The sequence below is a fragment of the Vidua macroura genome, chromosome 2 (assembly GCF_024509145.1).
Source record: "Vidua macroura isolate BioBank_ID:100142 chromosome 2, ASM2450914v1, whole genome shotgun sequence".
NCBI lineage: Eukaryota > Metazoa > Chordata > Aves > Passeriformes > Viduidae > Vidua > Vidua macroura.
Window position 1 is genome coordinate 48,175,536 of NC_071572.1, and position 19,945 is coordinate 48,195,480.

At 38.0% G+C, this 19,945-nt stretch overlaps 1 protein-coding gene across 2 annotated transcripts in view; it reads right to left on the bottom strand.

Annotated features, from left to right (window-relative positions):
* The window catches only part of NDFIP2 (Nedd4 family interacting protein 2), a 45,283-nt gene extending 25,655 nt beyond the window's left edge, over positions 1-19,628 (bottom strand). The window contains exons 1-2 of one of the 2 annotated variants that reach the window (XM_053971715.1): positions 19,444-19,628; positions 1,097-1,250 (exon numbers count right to left, since the gene is read on the bottom strand). In XM_053971715.1, coding sequence (XP_053827690.1) covers positions 1,097-1,250; positions 19,444-19,479 — 190 coding nt within the window. In that variant the 5' untranslated portion in view covers positions 19,480-19,628. The remainder of the gene's footprint in view (positions 1-1,096; positions 1,251-19,443) is intronic. The other variant, XM_053971716.1, reaches the window with a different exon arrangement.
* Positions 19,629-19,945: the final 317 nt, after the last annotated feature.

Genomic DNA, 19,945 nt, shown 5'->3' on the forward strand with positions numbered 1-19,945 from the left:
AAAAAAAAAGTTTTTAAATATCAGCATCTATCTGTTACTTCAGTCCAGTAATAGCCATGCTGTATTCTTATTAGTGTGGCCTTGTTGACAACTCCAGTTGCTCTCTGAAAATCAGTTTTTCCAAGATTTCAATTTCAACACATTCTTTTAAAAATTGTTCCTTCCATCAAAATGGACCACAGACTTCATTCTTCTATGTGTTAACAGTAAGACATCACCATATAAAATAGAATTATTAACAACATTAATTAAAAGTACTTAAAATATGCCATAAGCTTCCTCCTACAGCCAGCAGTAGCTCGTTAAAAGGCTGTTTACATGATAAAGATTTATCAGCACAGGTCACATGGTCAACAGATTTGTCAGCACACCAACACAAGGATGTTATATATAGGCAAAATTCCACACAGCTATGTATTATACTTGCAAACATTTTCTCAAAGAACAGGGATAGGAAACTGTTCTTTTAACAAACATTTTAAAAAATTAGGTTGGCAGCTACTCCTAAAATATTTATTTGACACATGGGAGACACAAATCCATGCAACTTAAACAGGAACTTCGATGTTGCCTGCTGTTAAGTCTCCCATAACCTCAAGAAAAGTAATAATCTCCTAAGAAAGAGAGCAGTGAATAAATGAATAAAGAGACCCATTACTCATTTTTCATGAGAAGTTTAATCAAGAACCTTTAAAGCAAAATTAACCTTTTCATGGCAATATTTTCACCAATCTATGTCACACACTAAAGAAGTCTGAGGAGTTCTTTATAAAGAGGCAATGAAACTTGCTAATGAGATTGATAATGGAGCACTACTCAAAGACGCAGATAAAATGTGGAAATGAACTATAAGCAGACTTAAATAAAACCTATTAAACTAATTAATGAACATCCATTTCATCTAGCAATTTGGAACAATCAGCATAATTTACAAGTGTGCTTCTTCTGAACAAACCAAAGGGCTGCACATCAAAGGACATTTTTTTACTGCAACTGTGTGCACGGAAAAAAATTACACGAGAGCATCAGACCACTTTGAACCCAGAGGTGATTCATACATGCTCATCCCTGACAAGCTGCTATTTGAGAAAAATACCTGAGGTTGCAGCTGCTTCCACAGCTATGCTACAGTAAGGAGGAGGGGAAGTATCTGCCTCAGGTAAAGCTGCTGGCTGTGGAGGTTGTGGAGTCTCTGCAGACGTTGAAGGCTGCTCAGCTGAAGATTCTGGGGGGTCATCCTCATTGTGAAGCTTAGGAGAAAAACACACACATTTCAGAGGCACTCAGGGAATACTTCCCATGACAACCTAATACTTGCAGAGACATGTTCAAAGAGAGACAAGATTACTCTCATCAACAAAACAAATTATTTACAAAATAGCATGTGACCACTTCAAGTAGTCCACCTAAATTCTTTTAAGCAATCAGCAAAAGATTATCTTAACTGCTCTGCTTTTTTTTTTTTTTTTTCCCAGGGAAGGTTTTTGTCTCAGTGATTTTCAGGGAGTCTTAAAAATCTGGAGTTTTCCATGTTTACTATATAGCAAAACATTATTATATGAATATTTAAATACCATTCTCTTTTTATTCTTATGTACAGTCATAAAATGTATTAATTTATTTTAGAACACATCAGGAGAGAAATACAGCTGTTTATTGTATGTATCTAGAAGAAAAATAATTAAGACACATTTCTTCTTCTGTAACTGAGACTTTCACTCTCGTGCATCTAGTCAAAGAGTTTCTCCATGCAAATTCTAAGACTTCTCAAAATACTCTACTTTTCTTTACACTCTAGAAACAATCCTTTCCTACAAAACTTCAAGATGCTGTTTTGGTTTGTTTTTTTTTTTTCTTGATTAAGATGCAGTTTTAAAAAGACATGTCCAGTAAAGGACATATACAAAAAAAGGAATTTGGATAAGGAAGAATGCTGATTAAAACTGTGGAATTCAGATTCAGCAGCTAATATCTTTTCTTAGAGAAGACATTTTTGATTATTTTAGCTGACTTGATAGTTCTTAGAATGTATTAAAAAAAAAAAAAAAGTACTAGAATTAGAAAAGTGCTAGTTTCCTGTAGTGTGAACTACAAGATAACATTCCTAGAAGGCAACAACTGAAGTACCACATGTAAAACCCACACCAAAAAATAAGATTAAGTTAAACATATCTAAAAGAAGATTTCTGTAACTTCAAACACCCTACAGCAAAATATTATTTCAGTAATAAATATTAAGAATATAACTATAATTATTTTCTATTAGGCAAAGTACAATTGGATCACTGGAAGAAGTGCCTTCTAAGAAGAATGCTAAATTTCTTATTAGGCACTGTTACACTGACACCAAAATTGTTTTAATATGCAGATTATATCAAAGTTCACAGAATGGTTGATGTTGAAAGGGACCTCTGAGCCCATCAAGTTCAACCTCTCTGCTCAAGAAGCATCTACAGCTGGATGTATGAGACCACATCCAAACATCTTTTGAATACCTTCAATGATAGAGACTACACAGGCTACGTGGAAAACCTGTTTCAGTGTTCAGTCACCTTCACATTACTAAAAATAATGGGGAAAAAAAAGTTTCCTGATGCTCAGAGGTCACCTTCAATAGAAATTATAAGTGTTTTTGAGGGTTTCTGGGTCCTGAGCAATCAGGTCATTTAATGCCTAATCAGCGATCCAAGAAGTAGCAGCAATATGAGAAATATTTTTAGCCATTTCGAGTAGTTAAAGCTAGAGAAAACAAAAGCACTGCAAAATAACCTAACATATTCTGGGATACAGAAAGCAAGTCAGAATACAAACCAGTCAAATCTAAAAAGGCTGATCAGAAAAGCAAGCTGAGAGCTATAAATGTTATGGTTCTAAATTAAGTACAGTAATTCACAAGAAAAATCTAGTACTGCAATGGATGTAGCCAAAATAAGCCAATTCTTAAAAAAAACTAATTTGATTGACTGAGGTATAAAGAACAAAATACTACTGGTATAGTCCTTACACTGATGGCTGGTACACTCACCCTCATTTGGGATGTGTGTGTAGTTCTGACTACCCCACCAAAACAACCTGGTCTTTAGGCAGGGGAAAAAGTAAAGCAAACTTAAATAGATCTCTGTTACTTCCATTTTTCCTCTCCTGCCCTCCTTCTCTTCAATCACTGCAACTTTTTTTCCCTATCACATCACAGTAAATGCTGTTGCTATTCTGAAGATACAGCGATCCACAAGCACATCTTTGGTCAAAGAGCATATTACTCCTAAAAAAAAACAAAAAAAACCAAAAAAAAAAACACTTTGCCATTCTCCAGGAATTTAATTTTACAGCTTCTACATGCTTTCTTGAAAGCTTTTTTACTCCAAATTGTCTGTAATAAACTAACAGTAGAGTAATTTAGTAGATGATGGAGTTAACACACAGATCAGACAAGAAAAATGTACATGAGACTTCTTGCCTTCAAAGACAAAGTAAATGAGTCATTCAATGGTTATAGCAATGGCAATTAGGAAATGGAAAAATTCCATCCTAAGGGTTCCATAAAATAGAAACACATTATACCCTTCAGTGCCACTCAAAGTGTCTTTATTTTGTAAGACATTTAGGAAACAATATTTCTATTTATCCTCTCTTCTATTATAGAGGACTCTCAGAAATTCAGAAAAGCACCGAGGTTATCCTAATGCAGCAACTTCAAGAGAAATCTTCAGCCTTTTTATTTAAAATAAAAAAAGGCAACAACAAAAACCCCACAATAACTAGATTAAGTAGCTTGAGTGATTACAGCTAGAATAATAAACACAAGTTGTTCCATGAACACAAACTAGCTTTTGTTAGTACTTGTTCAAGTGTCCTGTATCCTACTCTCTCCTCAGGGCAGCAAGTTCAGCTCCCTTCAGATGACTACTTTGCTGGGATTAAAAAAAAAAAAAAAACAAAAAACAAAAAACAAAAAACAAACAAAAAAAAAAAAAAAAAAAAAAAAAAAAAAAAAAAAACAAAAAAAAACAAAACCACCAAACAAAAAGCCCCCAACTGCAGCAGAACTTGCCCCAGTAAACTTGGAAATTTTGCCCACACCAGCAGGGTAGAGAGCAGTGATTATATCATTTTGTCCTGTAGCAACTCTTCCTTGTCTTCACAGAGCACTGACTCTCCTCTCTGGAGTCACCAGCTTGCTTGAAACCAGTAGGAATCTGAGTATGTTTGAGCCTCCCCCTTAACATTTAATTTTGGCTTCTACTGGCGGTAAATTTAGAAGTTATTTTTGGAGACAGGGGAAGAAGAGGCCTGACACTCTTCATAGCCTTCATTGCTATAGAAACCAAGCTAAAAACACCCAGAAAGGAACAGAAAATGTCTGTTTCAAGGCATTACTTATGCTATGTATTTAAATGTTACCTGAAGCAGCATATAACATTGAAAGTATATAAATAATATCCAAGATTTTCCTTTTCCAATAGTGAGAATGTTCCACCTAATGTTTAATGAAAGGACTAAGGAAAACTCGCAGTTCATCATCTCAGCCCCTCTCAAGCCTCCAATGAACCATAATTTGATAGTAGGCAATATAGCTGCTTTTGTGAACATAATGGTCAAAACAATTACCAAGACCCATTAAACCACAGACAACTGTAAATTAGTAGCCCCCTACTCCCTCCCTCACATTTGAAATGTGAGTGACACTGAATTTTTTTTCCTTCATGTTTAATTCTGTATCTGGGGTATCTGGCTGACTATATGGATCTTCACTATAAAAAGAAAAAGTGAGTACTTTGCTATTGGACACATTACTCTTAAACTGTTAATGCTAGTATTTCAATCCCTGCTTTTGCAGCCCTCAAACTATAGTACATTACAGGCTCATATTCTCAAAACTATGTATGATAGGACATGTAAAATTCAAAATCAACTGAGGAGCAATGGCTGTTCTGCCAACAATGACTCAGTCTCATGGTAACCACAAAAGGGTGAACAGCACACAAAAACATAATAGTTTCCTTCATATGATTTTTACCCTCTGCTATCTTCAGTTTCCTTCCCAGAAAAGATCTACAAAACAGTGATTCACTATTTCATTTCAGAATAAGTTAAAATCAGTGCCAGATCTTTCAGCACCGAAATATTGTATAAAATACAGTTATATTTATTTTCTACTTTTACATTAATAATTTCTTTTTAAAATAAATTATTCTTATACAATGTATACAATTGTTCCTTCTACAGTTGATTTCCTGAAGTTTGTTGTTTTGTATAATTATTTCTGAAGTTATCAGATGCAATATCTGAAGTCAGCTGACAGCTTATGAAAAAACATGATCCATGAGAAAGTGCTTAGAACAGAAGCTTTTACTGAGGGGATGGATGAAGATACTTTAAATGTTTAGGCTTATCAAAATAAAAACTAAAAGTGGAAGATCTCATTATCTACTTAACACTTTTTATCTATCTGAAGATAGCAACTTTATCTGACCTACAGATGTTTGCTTTCCTGGCTAAAGAGAGTTTGCTTCATTTCTGATGAACTGACTGATTGTACAAGAGTGGCAATATAAGCAAGTTATTCAATTATGCCATTAAAAAAAAAAACAAAAAAACAAACAAAAAAAACAGGAAAAGGATACCATAAGATGTCTGTTATCACCTGTACCAAAAATGGACAAGATTAGAATGATGATCTCTGATAAAGTGCATTGAAGTAGCACATACCAATTCTAGTCATAGTGTACAAACACCACTCAATTTCTGTTACCTTATTTTACATTTCAAAAGCTGCTCTTTATGCCTTTCATAAAGCACTATTATGGAAACCAGTATATTATAAAATTATTGTAACACAATTTCAACATCATATTGCACATATTTTAAAAATGTGCAATTTTATTTAAACATTTAAATATTTTTATAATTTTTTTTTCACTCTGCTTACATAATTTCTTTAGCATAGCACAAAATTACACAGAGGATACTGCCATACAAGTTAAAACCAAAAAATCTCAAACAATTAGCCAGTTTTCTTTTCCTGTTTCTTTTAATACCTTTATTACCAGCTCATCTTGTCAAAATGTGACTTTTAGGTAAATTTTAGCAGTGATGGTTCTGTCTGGGGCACCAGAGCTACACAAAATTTTCATTAGTAACCATAAATTACAAAGTACTTTTAACATATCCTTCTTTCTACATTTCAAATGAAATTACATTCTTGAAGAAGCTTTGACTTGACAGTTTTAACCTTGCCCTGACGAGTTCATGGGTTCTTCCAAACTGTATTAAAACTAATACAACACACAGAAATTCCACGATGTTGGACCTAAAACTTTGCTTCAAGTTAAACTGTAGAGACAGCCAAGTAGATCATGCAAGTTCCACCTTTGTATGCAAAACAGTCCATTGATGCACTTCCTTCACAAAAAGCAACACTCTTGGCAACTGAGATTTATCTTCTTCACTTGGTAGAAGTTACTTTGGTGTTCTATTACCATTTATTCAGATTATGACAAAAGGTCAACCAAAAATATCCATTTATTGTAGCTTCTAGAATTGAAGGGAAAGGCATGACATATTTAAGATTGCCAGCACAGTGCACAAAAACAACTCTGACATTTCTGCATTAGATTCATGACATCTTCCATAATAGTACACACATTTATTCCACAGGAATTGTAACACTGTAAATGTGATAGGTGCAACAAACAATGGGTTAAAATAAAAGCTATCCTCTTCAAAAAGCTAACAGCTTTTCACATCTGTGTTTCACCTGATGCTTTCATTTGCTGCAAAATTCAAGTCCTTTAACACTTGCCTACTGGTAGTGATTTCTATGTCTACAATAAACTGCTCTCTACAAATGAGGCATGAAAGCAGAGATCTCTTGCTACATAAAAATAACTTTAACAAAGATAAGCTGTAAATTTAATGCTTGTTTTGTAACCACATACAGCATTTTTCAGCTTTACTAGTCTAAAAATAAGATTTATTTATCTGTAAATAGCAAAATCTTAATCTTGGGATTTTCAAGTTAAAAAAAAAAGATCTTGAAATAAAATTTTATTCTGAACCTGTTAGAAAAATACTTCCTCATGTTTCTGTTTTCTGAATGTCACCTAATTGTATCAACAGCTCATATTATCAGCTATTATTTTTTTATTTTTAGAAAAACACATAAAACCTGTATCATTAAACCATAATCACCATGAATAGCATCACAGAATGGTCTGTGTTGGAAGGGAGCTTAAACATAACATAGTTCCAATCCTCCCACCACAAACAAGGACACCTTCCACTAGACCAGGTTGCTCAAAGCCCCCTGCAGCCTGGCCTTGAACACTCCCTCAGATGGGAGGCCCACAGCTTCTCTGCACAACATGCTCCAGTGCCTCACACCCTTCACAGGAAAAAAAATCTTCCTATATCTAACACAAACCTACCCTCCTCCAGTTTGAAGCCATTCTCCCTTGTCCTATCACTGCACATCCTTGTAAGAAGACCCTCTCTGGCTTTCTTGCACAGCCCCTTTAGGCCCTGGAAGGCTGCCATAAGGGCTCCCCAGAGCCTTCACTTCTCCAGGCTGAACAATCCAAACTCTCACAGCTTCTCCTCATAGGAGAGGTGCTCCATCCCTCTGATCATTTTGGTGTCCTTCCTCTGCACTCACTCCTACTGTTCCATGTCCTTCCTGTGCTGGGACCCCAGAGCAGCACTGCAGGTTGGGTCAGAACAGAGCAGAATCCCTCCCTTGTGCTGCTGGCCACACTGTTTGGATGCAGACCAGGACACATTTGGCTCTATGTGCTGTAAGTGCCCATGGCTGGGTCATGTCCAGCCTCTCATCCACCAGCACCCCTAAGTCCTTCTCAGCAGAGCTGCTCACCATCAGTTCATCCCTAGCCTGTGTTTGTGCTTGGGATTGCTCCAACCCAGGCACAGGACCTTAAACACTGGGCCTTGTTGAAATTCATTATGTTTGCAGCCACCCACCTTTCAAGCCTGTCAAGGTCCTTCTGGGTGGCATCCCTTCCCTCCAGCATGTCAGCCACACCACATGGCTCGGTGCCATCGGCAAACTTGCTGAAGGCAAGTGCTAAGATCAATCAGCGCTGATTTAGGTCACTAGTAGCCACTGAAAAATCAAAACTAAAACCAATAATATGTAATTACACTTAGATAACAAATTTAAGAGCAGAGGAGCTAAATAAATCTTTCTGCAAAATAAATGTTTCCATTTTCTTGTTTATTTGGAAAACAAACATATCCACAACAGCTTTTTGAAATAAATATTTCACAGTTTTCCAGAATACAAGGATTCTTGAAAAAAATGTCAAATAAACCACATTGTATTTTAACTTACTAGCTTTCTCCACAGTATCAGTTTTTTTTCCTCCACAAATAAGGCAGTTTACATGATTTTTTCTTCAAATATGTGTTTTAACACCAATCTCACATGAACCCCAGGTAGACCAGCTAGCAGGAAGGCAACTATTTCCATTCTCTACCAAATGCATGCTCTGCTGCAATATAGTCCTGGCCACAGTCACAGCTCTCCAGAGAAATACCAATCCTCTAAAGATTGGTGAACATTCAGATTAATAAACACTGAACTACTTAGCAATTAAGCTTATAAGGCATTTCAGTAAAATGCAGAAGTGTAGTAATTTTCAGCTACTTTTTGCTTTATGTATTCAAAACTAAGTGATCAAATCTGATTAGAATTCCTGGCTGCACAGAACAGATGCACATAATTTTCTTTTCCTCACATCCCACCACTTGGCAAGCATCAACTACCCAACAACCAGATCTAGCATGACAACAAAGTGGGCTGGCTTATTGTTTGTTTTGGGGTTTTTTTTCATGAGGCATCTCTGCAGAAAGTTTTCAACAATAGTTAATATGTCAGAAGGTCAAAGGTGTAAAATCTGCACTAGAAGCAGGAAAGCTGACGGAGGTCCATTGCTGCCATTCCACAGCTGTGTAGAACTACCAAGTGTGTCCGTTAAACAGGGCCTAGATACCATGGAAACCCAGAACCTCTGGAGGCAAACTGTGACTGAAAAGAATCCGGAGATTTATACTGAATGTTGTTGAAAAATAAGTTGCCAAAAGAATGGCTTTTTTACCACAGTGAATTTCCTCGTGCAAAAATAATCTGTAGCAAGTGAAAGTGCTTCACATGTATTTAAGTGAAACTTAAATTATCTTAGTTCTCTTTTAACTAGGGATCTTTAGGCTATTGAATTTTTCAAGTTTTTTAAAAGAATCTTATAAATCTGATAAAAAAACCCCACAAACCAAGTAAAATAATGGTGATCAGGACTTTGTGAAGGAAAAGAAAAACATTATCATGTATGTGTAGATAGATCTACATAGATGTGTCTCTGTCCATCCCAAGGATTACCTCACATATAACATTTTACATGCTCTTTCATTCTACAGGTATTATAATTCAGATTTAACCAATTAATTACACATTTAGCAGTACAACATACACATCTGCATTCATTCCCTATGGCTTCTATTGAGATTCCTCCCATTCCAATCCCTCCCATCAACAATAAAAGTAGAGGTATTAGTGAATAAGAGAACATATCTGGTGTGAACGCATGAACTCTTCTGGAAAAATAAATGTTCTAAAACTAGTGATACTAGAAGTAGGGTCTTATTCTTCAAAGTATATCAGTTTCTCTCCCCTTTTCTTGAAGGTTTTTTGCCTAGTAAAGAATTATGTCACAATAATTTTGAATACTGGAATTTTGGTATGATCCAAACAGATACATGCTTCATACTCATTGTAAAATTATAAACTGGGCATTGTTTCCTAGGGTTCTTCCTATTACATATTTATAGGAATTAATAGAGAAATTTGCCAACAAAATAATGCTATGTCTAAATATTAATAACAATGGCTGGGACCAACATTTTCAAATCTTTACACATGATATAAAAAAATTCTAGGAAAAAGAAGTTGATAAAAGCTTACTCTAAAGCTTGTACACAATGAAGTATTGCAACTCTGACCTACTCCAGAATGTAGAAGCTACTAAAAACATTACCAGGTATCATGTAGCCTTCTGTTTGTCAAATAGTAACTTGAGAATAGCTTGAGGAACTGGTTTACTTCTATAAACAAAGTATAAAATGAGGTTTTCCTCCTTGAACGTTTTCTAGATAGAAGAAACTCAGTAACAAAACAGAAGCATGTTACCGAGACCAGAGGTCAGTCTAAGGGCGTATTCTGTCTCCAACACAATCATCACACACAAGCCTTAATCACTTCTTTGACATTCATTTGCCTCAGATTCCCCAATAAGCACAGCAGTTCCATTACAGCTGGTAAAGTGTACATCTCTGCCTATTCCACTGCATCTGTTACAGATTTGATGCATGTCAGTTTGTTTTCTTGAATCTGCTGGTATAATCTGCCTGTATAATCTTGTGTATCAACAAACTGCATATGTTTGCTTCTCCTTACGTACTTTCTTTTCTAAACCAAACCTCAGTGAGCACTCTACAATTTTAATATTGCACAATTTGGTGAATAACAGCTCCATAACTGCTTTACCCACTGCCTTGGTGACTCTGCAGGTGTTGGTCACTTCCAATTCCCACCACCTATTTCAGAGAGCACTTTTAAGAAGTCCACCTCCCCTTCCTTTCTGTAGCTCCCCTTGTGAGCAACCAAAACTGTGGACAGTACCCAACACACAGGCAGGTCTTGTGTCTCATACATGTTAATTCTTCCTGTATTCCCTAATGATGGACAGTGTTGAATTAGGATTTGTTAGCAGCTGCCACGTTAGTGGCAACAGTTTCAGCAAACCACCAGTCGCAGGTCATGTCTTTACTCAACAGCAGCTTTATAGAATCAGTACAGAAAGTAGATCCTGGTCATGCTTAAGTCACATAGAACATACACAACATGTAAACTATAAAAGTAGAGGGAACACGAAAGTCTGTAAAATCAGGGAACATCATCAAGAACAGACTCAGCATTCAACAATTAGTTCCATTTCCATTTTAGCTTACATTCATTTGGGCTGCAAAATTCAATGCTGATTGAAAATGTTGAATATTATGCTAAATGCTATACATATTTCAGTTAAAGTACAACGTGAGAGCTCAAGAACAAAAACTTCATAAAGACGATGCAGGAGGATGCTAACATGATAAATTTATTTTAAGAAGGAATAATAAAGATGAAGAAGACTTTCTTCCTGGAAATGTATTATGGAAACTGAACTGCAGAAACAGCACACAGTTTCACCTCAAGCTCCTGATTTGAAAGAAGTAGGAAAAAAAGGACTCAAGCGTGTGTCTCTTGTATCATGCATAAGTGTCATTGAAAATTCTTCAGAAAACCTATGAAAAACTTAAGAAGTCTCAAGATTATTGACAAACCAGGAATTTTATTGCATGTGTACTTAATTAAAGCCAGCCTAGCAAACCTACTCAACAATATAACTCAGTAGCCCAAAATGAAATAATTAATTAAATAAAATACAAATCAGAGGATACTATTAATAAGAGCAAACTCTGTTCTTATTAGCAGGTCAGTCATGCTTAACTTTTCCAGTATAACCCATTTTCTTAGTAACTGGAAATGGAGTAGTTGAGCTTCTCAACTTACAGAGATAATCCAGACAAATTTCAACAGCTTAAAAAAACACAACACCAGCCAAACACACTTACTGTGAATCGCAAGAGCAGGCTCTACTGAAAAGACTTTCATTTTCATTTGCAACTCAGACAACACTTATAAACATTCAGGGTCCTTCCTTTTAAAAAAGGAATGTTTAGGTCTCAACAGGTAGTTGGGAATTTTTTCAACACTACTGTTAAAGAGTGCTGACTGAGCATTTTAAAGCAATCCTACAAAATAAGTGGCACAAAGGACAATTCTCTGGACCTCTCAATTGCCAGTGAGACAAAGCACACACCTGAAAGCAGGAACTTTCCAGAAGGTTGGTTGATTATAAGGCAGCTAAACAAAACAAAAAAGCACATAAGAGGCACACAAGAAAGGAACATAAGCCACACTGCTCAACATCAGCTGTGGCCCAGCACTGCAGGGATTTAGTGGCCAGCTCCTTTATTTGAATGAGGAACTCATTCTAGAATTTGGAACAGATTTTAAAGAGCAAACAGCTTGTGCAAGTCTCTTTTCCTAACCATTTATTCCATGTATTTGATGCAAGTCAGTTTTATGACCACAACTCTGGAGATTCAATTAAGAGCCTTAATGATTCAGTACATTCCTTGAAAAATACCTAAAGGATTGTTTCTGTTAAATTTCAAGATACAACAATTGATTCAGAAGTACCATGATCAAAATGGACAACTGGCCTCAGTACCACCCAAGACTTCTACCCCAAGTGCTTCATTTTTTACGAAAGGGCATCACTTATTCCTCAAAGATGGCAAGTGTTAATTACATTAACCATTACCAAAGCAATGTTTAACCACAAGCTTGCACCACTTTAAAAGAACCCTAAACTTCTTTCCTGCAGGAAAGAAACAACTGCTACTTTAAGTAGCCACTTTTCAGTAACCTTTCCTACATAATCTTTTCAGATTAATCAGGGGAAAATAAAAGCATGTTCAATAGCTGAAGCTACATACACATCTTTACCAAGGACATATTCTGACCTCCCCTACAAGAACAATCAGTGAACATTTATAGGATTACTTTCAACAGGTAAATATTGGTCAAAGCTAAAATGAACAAACCATGTTTGTGAATATGTTAAGTTACCCTGCATTAGTGGGTAGACCAACTTTTTCTTCACTTTTTACAGGAAATGCACATTGTACAAGTAAGAAGATGCTGCCAAACACCTAGTAAACAAAGAAAAAGATGGGTTTACAAAGAAAAATGAAGCAATATAAAACTTATTACAGATATTATATTGTCTACACCACTCAAAGTTCAGAGGACTTTTTTTAAATTGTTCTGTGCATTCCAAACACAGCTGGAGGCACAACCATGGATGAGGTTGGGGGGGCATGACTCAATATCTATGTTGCCAATGTTTTGGCTATGGAGTGGTTGAGGAGTAAGACTATCTCAGTTTTAGGCTAATCTTAGCCTATGATAATGGAAACAATACTTAAGCGGAATAAAGAGTCAAATGTTAAAATGGAAATTTATTTTTCACTTTCACTGTAAATCAGACATACTCTGAGTGTGGGCTGTGCCTGACAAGACTTAAGCACAAACCAGAAAAAGTTAGTCATTCTCATTAAAAAACACAGCTGGTGAAGGGGGTGCCCAATTGACTAAAATCAGCTACTTGTGACAGTACTTGCCCAGGAAGTGGGAGACCTAAGCCTGAGGCAGCTCGAACCCACAGTATTGGCTCTGAAGTAGTTCAGTTTCAGGAGGAGAAGTTGGCAGTGCCTCTCCAACTTTATAATTTGCCAATTTTTTTCATTCTTTTTTTTACTCAATCTCTTAGGATTGCTTTTCTTCATTTGAAAATGGCTTCCCTGATTTGAGTGTACTGGTATATGTTCATTCCCCCTTTTCAAAACAGCCAGAAATCTAAAAGGGAGATTTGAGCTATGAAACTTCAGAAAATACTGTAATCTATGTCTAAGTTGAACACTGAGGTCTCACAAAGTTAGATGTGATGACATTACCAGTTGACACATCTTCCTTGTTTTGTCAACACCATCACAGAGAAGAAAGTTTCAAAATATGCCTGTAATTAGCCATTTGTCAAAACTAACTCATTTTCCCCTCATCTAGAAGACTACTACCAACATTTTGTATTAACACAGTGCTTGATTTCTGAGGTTATCCTGATGTGGTCCCTACTACATTCTTCAGATATAAACAAGCTGAAAGAAGGCTTACAGCTTCTCCTTTTTAAAGTACCACAGAAAGAACATCTAGTTTGGCCATAACACAGCTAACTCCTGCTCAGAACCCTGCTATTTGAAGTAATTTTATTAATGTTACTGAACTTTCCTAATACAATTAGAAGACTTTAGATGTAACATGCATGCCACAGGCTGAAGCTGCCCCTTTACATGACGTGACTTCATGTCACTGCACAGATCAGGTACCTCTTTCTTTGGGCTACATGCATCTTTCAAGAACCTAAAAATCCCCCAGTTTCACAAGATAGACTCAGCCACACCAAAATCTTGCTGCCACTAGAAAGGCCAGTCCTGTTCCCAACCTCTCCTCCTGTACTACCTTTGCACAGACCCAACCTTAGATTCTGGCCTACCAAAACCTTTAGTGAAAAACCTGAGTGAAGCAACCCAGGTACATTTTGCTGGTTGTACTCTTTTTTTTTTTTTTTTTTTTTTGCTCAGTATGGTAAAACTTCTGAAACTAAGGCAATTTGTGTGCAAAATTGCTTAGGTCATTCTGTGCCCACACCAAAAAGAAAGGCAACTGCCCACATAAAAATCCAGAAAGTTACTGTAAACACTGATATTCCTGGTGTACCAGTGAGGCAGGGTTTCCTCCTATGAATCAGCTGCAGAGCAGCGTGTTATGTTCCTGGACCGCCAAGAGATTCAAAAATCAGATAGTAATGGCAATACCCAGTTAAACAACCCTGCTTTAAATTTATACAGAAAGTATTTTATCTGTCTAGTACCTCAGCACCTTTACTTAGGAGCAACATACAGAGAGATTTGAAGTTTATTTCGTTGTTCATATAAAATGAGAAAGTACTTAGAAATTTAAATAAAAAGTGAAAAAAAGGTAAAATATAGTCCTTTAAGTATTAACTGCATCCCTACTGTATCTGCAAATGTCTCAACAGTTATAATTTTACTTGTTTGTAGCAGGATTCTTCATTTAAAAATAGCAAGAAATGTTTACAAAAATATTAAAGGTATTCCTTCAAGAGAGAAACTGTTTAATAGAGAAATTTTTAACAGGTAAGTGCTGCAAAAATAATTAAATTTAAAATTGCTAATATTGCAGTCCAAAAAACAACTAAGATGCAGAGATAGATCATTGTCTGAAGGCAACATTTACCTCATTTCAGGGGAGCCTCATTTGCTTTTCTAAGCCATTAGAAGTCTAAACTAGGTATTTCATGTGCAAAAAGTCAGTGCAATGGAAAATTGTATCTTCTTATGATTGAAGCTCCTATCACTAAAAACGTGCAACTGTCACAAGAAAACAACTGTAACGCTTATCAGTTAATGCATCTTTCCTCAGTATTTTTCAGTATAATAAACTTAGTGCTCCAGATGTAGAATTTTATCTTCCAGTTACAACATTACCCCGTATCTGTGGAAAGCAACAGAATTTCCCTAAGCTAGCTTGAGCTGTTCAGTAACACCAATTACATAAGAGTTTTCCTAAGACAATAAATACTGTAGAAAATACAGTAGATATATAAGCTAGCAGTCTTACATCAAAACTATAGAATTACCTACATTTGGGAGTTTATTTGCCAATCACTATTAAGCTCAGTCCCCGAAAAAGAAAGAAGAGATTTTTCTTTGTTCACATTTCCTGTGTAGGTTGACTTTCATGAGAGTTACAAAGACTACTTGACTTTGTTCAAGGTTTTTAACCAAGTAACATTGGGAGAGTAAAGAGTCAGCAGCAATGGAGGTAACAGATACAGAAAATATAGCCTTATCTGAGTTTGCATTTTGCTATAGTGTTTACAGAACAAATTTTCATCTTAGCCCCATTTCTAAAGGCACACACAACTTACACTCATATAAGACTAAGATCTCTTTTAAAAAAACACAGTTTCTTTATCCCTGTATAGTGCCATACAACAGCAGGCAGCCATCAGTCTTAGCTCAACCATCACTTACAAACCCCACCAAAACCAAGTGCTACAGTGGCATGGCAAGTTCAGTAACAGCTGAACTGACATTCCTGTGGAGAGCTGCCTTTGGCCCCACCCAAATCGGTTTCTTACCTTCCCATTTTACCATTTACCCGTTTAGCTCTGACCAAACCCTAAGTCAAAGACTCAAGACTACCTGACCCCAAACGTTAATCAACATAGACTGGTTATTATAATTGATGAGCAGTACAGCTTGTAAGTCCTGCAGCCTTCAATACAATTTCTGTGCCCAAACCACCCACACACACGTGAAGTCTTCCCTCATGACTCAGTTATCCGGAAAGCCACATTTCTAAGTAAAAAAGGCAACCTTGAGCTTTAGTGCTTAGCTGCTCTCTCAGATTTATGTGCTGCAGAAAACAGCTGAATTTCCTCCTCTTTGTTTCAGTACAGATTCACAAAGCATCATTCCAATCACTTTTTCTGCAAACAGGCTGGACTAGAAGCAGACAAGATAGCAATGCTATTAAGGTCAGATGACAAAGAACTAGAAGGTAAAAACAATCAAAAGAATGATTACTGAAGAATTCTTTTTATATTTTTCCTAAACTTGATGCTTTATCCAACAAAGGCAGAATAGGGGAAGAAATAGAAAAAATATAACAATAAATAAATTATACAGCTGAACTGACTTATACCTGCAAGGAATGTCCAATGTAAAATTTAAGATAGATTCACCAACAGGAATGCAGTCATTCAAGTGACTAAGGAAAAGAAAAAAGGAAGTAAAGCAAGACAACAAAGGTTGCCTAATTTACTTCTAATGTCATACTCCTTCAGGGAAGCATGACAAATTCTTACCCATCAATTATATGTCTTTTTGCCCTATGAAGAGAGACAAAACAGGAGGGCCAGAAAGCAATACAAATCACACATGCCCGCGGCAGAGAGTTACGTAATGCTGACGTACTGCCTGCTCTTTGCTCACAACACTTACTTTGCAGCAATTCCAAGTACCAGCTTTTAACAGCTGCCCGGTTTGAACACTTTTAAACTGCTTTGTAAATAAAATGTAGACACACAAAGAAGAACAACATACAGAATAGCTTTAGAGCTATTTCCAACAGAGATAAAAATAAGAAAAGCAGAGGGTTAGCTTTATGATGAGACATTTTCTGTATCATAAGAAGTCATAGAACTGTCTTTTTGTGCTAAAACTCAAAACTAAATTGCCTGCCAATCTAAAGTCTTTTAATTTAACTTACTTAAAGAAAGCACAAATAAAAAGAGAAAGATAGCTCCTTCAACTTCACTGAAGTGCTACTGCCAGGAAACACAAGTCAGTAATTCTTTTGATAATAATATACACCTAGAAATCTATTTAGAAGAGAACTTGCCCTGAATGGAGTCAAACAGATTAGCTAGAAGTAAAGGCAGAATGGGTACAAGCAGGGTCAAAGAGTATTTATTATTAAACATGGGAAGAAGAAAAAAGAAAACAAAAAAAATTACAATGAACACAACAGAACTGGCCAGATTTCAAAAAACTAAATTCATAAAACAGTAATAAAATGTGGTATTAGCCATATTAAGTCATTTTTCCCTGCATTTTGTTTTTAAAAACTAGGACAGAACTATAAAGTCTGCGATAATCTATTGCTCAGTACCTATCACAGCCATTATGTAAGCAAATACATCACAACACTTAAGAGCACATGCTTGAATAATCAGCTGCTAATTAAGTATATCTGCAATTGCCTTGTTCCGTCCTTTCTCTGACCCAAAACAGTAAGTAAACAACATTACAAAAATCTTAGTCTTCAGCAGTCAGATATAACAAAAAAACTAAAACAATATGCTCCTTCCTATGGGGCAGTAATCAGTAAGGCTGTATCTGGAGCACAGCAGACTGATTTATAACAAATGGCTACACAATTTAATGTACACAGCAAACTGAGGAGACCAACTCATACAGACAAACATTAAGCTAAGCCCTTTTGGAAGGCCACACCAAATAGTGTTTACTCAAAGCTGGGCATCAGCACCATCACTGGAAGTTCCTAACAGGCATGAGATAAAAATATTACAGAGACAAATTATTTCTTCATGTGTTTTTTTTTTTTTTAACTCCTTTGAGTAACTAAATTAAAGTTTTCCTTCTACATGTCTGACCTCTAATAACATATGCTTTCAAGACCTTTTAAAACATGCCCAGATTACCTCAGGCCTCGAGGAAGATGGTGTTTGTAGGCTCCCAAGAAAATGCTCTGCCAGCATTTTTCTTCTCTGTTGCAGAGAGGAAGGAATGACTTTAGGACTTCTACTGATTTCAAGTTATGGAAGCATGGTGCCAGAAAAAAAGCAGACCATCTACCAACCTAAAGGAATACGTCACAGGGTGCATTCATCAACTCTATGACAATCCCTCTATCTAAATGCCCAAAAGCATACAGAAATTTATAGTGCTGTAAGATTATCAAAATAAATATTCCAAACATAATATAAGTGTTTCCTATATTTTTTCTTAAATCATAACCTAGGAACAATCTGAATATAAATAGCACTATTTACATATGCACAGACATAAGTGTGATTACTTCTGTGGACATTCTTTTCACTGCTCAAGCCATAAAACACAAACACTAAGATAAATAATTCAGGATTTAGCTAGAAGATTGAAGAAGAAATTTGAATCACAGAGAGTAAGAAAGATTTCAGAGTAACAAAGATTTCTTCCTTATCTTTACATTCATAGCAAGGCTATAAAGTACAAGGAGTTTAAGGATAAAATTTAAACTTTTGAGGAGACTGACTGCACCTAAGTCATTTTTACATCCAATAATCAGGAAAGCTTACATATTTTGAGTATAAATGACCTTAAGCTAATGACTGCAAGATTTATGTAACTGACATTAAACTAATGACTGCCAGAAACAAACAGGACAATCAATTCAGGCAGGATGAAAATCTTTGTATTCTAAATGATTACTTCCGTGGTTAAGTTCAGGAACAGAAGAAAAATTGGTCTCAGTGACCCACAAAGCTGCAGACCGTTCTTGAGAAGAGTCTGTTCGTGCATGTGCATACACACAGACACACACCCTGAAGGTCAATCTCCTCCCTGCATTTCACACTTCCCTCCCTCGCTCTAATCTTTACACAGGCCTTGCACTAGGTCCCCGTGCCAGACAGCTATGGGCTTTTAGAAATCACAAGGATTGAGAGGTTCGCTCCGCGGCACGTACTTCGCCCTTCCTCCCCAGGCTGCTCCGCACGGGCGCGGCGCGCCCCGCTCTCCTCCTCGGCCGCGCTCTCCCGGGAGCCGCCCGGGAAAACCCGCCGAGCCCGGGCCGGGACCGGCCGCCGCGGGAGGGGAGAGGGAGACAGGCAAAGGCGGCCGGCTTCCCGAGCAGGCCGAGCAGCCGCCCCCTCCGAGGCTGGGGCTGCCCGGGTGGCGAGGGAGGCAGCCCCCGCCGGCCGCGCAAGGCCCGGCTGTCAGAGTCCCTCCGTGGGACGGGTCACGCTCGGCCCCGGTGCCGGTCCCTGCCAGACCCCCGCGCGTAGGAGCCGAGAAGCGGGGGCGAGGGAAGGGCGCCCCGATCGCACCGTGCCCCGCCGAGCCGGCCCGAGGCGCGGGGGGAAGTGAGCAGGGCCTCGCCGGGGACGCCGCACTCACCACTTGGTACCGGCTGACGGGCTGGTGGTGATCCATCCTGGCCGCCCGCCGACACGCACGGGCGCGGCCGCAGCTCCTCCGACCTGGCGCCGCGTCGCTCGGTCCGTCCTTCCCTTCCTTCCTTCCTTCTTTCTTCCTTTCTTTCTTCCTTCCTTCCTTCCCCCGCCCGTTCGCCCGGCGCCGCCGCCGCCCGGCCCGGCTCTGCCCTGCCCCGCTGCGGCCGCCCCCCGCCCGCCCCCGCGGCGGCGGAGCGGCCCAGGCCCCGCCCCGCCGGGAGCCGCGCTCGCTCTGCCCGGGGCTGGGCGTGTGCGCCCTCCGCCCCCGGCCGCTGCCCCGGCCGCGCTCGGCTCGGGGCGCTCTACTGCGGCTGCCGAGAGCGGCTCTTCTTCGACTTTCCCCGCTCTTCGCTCAGCAGCAGTGTTCTGTAAGGCTGTTACGTACCAAGCCCAGGCCTTGCCTAGATATTTATCACTATTGATGACCACGGGGCAAGAAGAAGTAC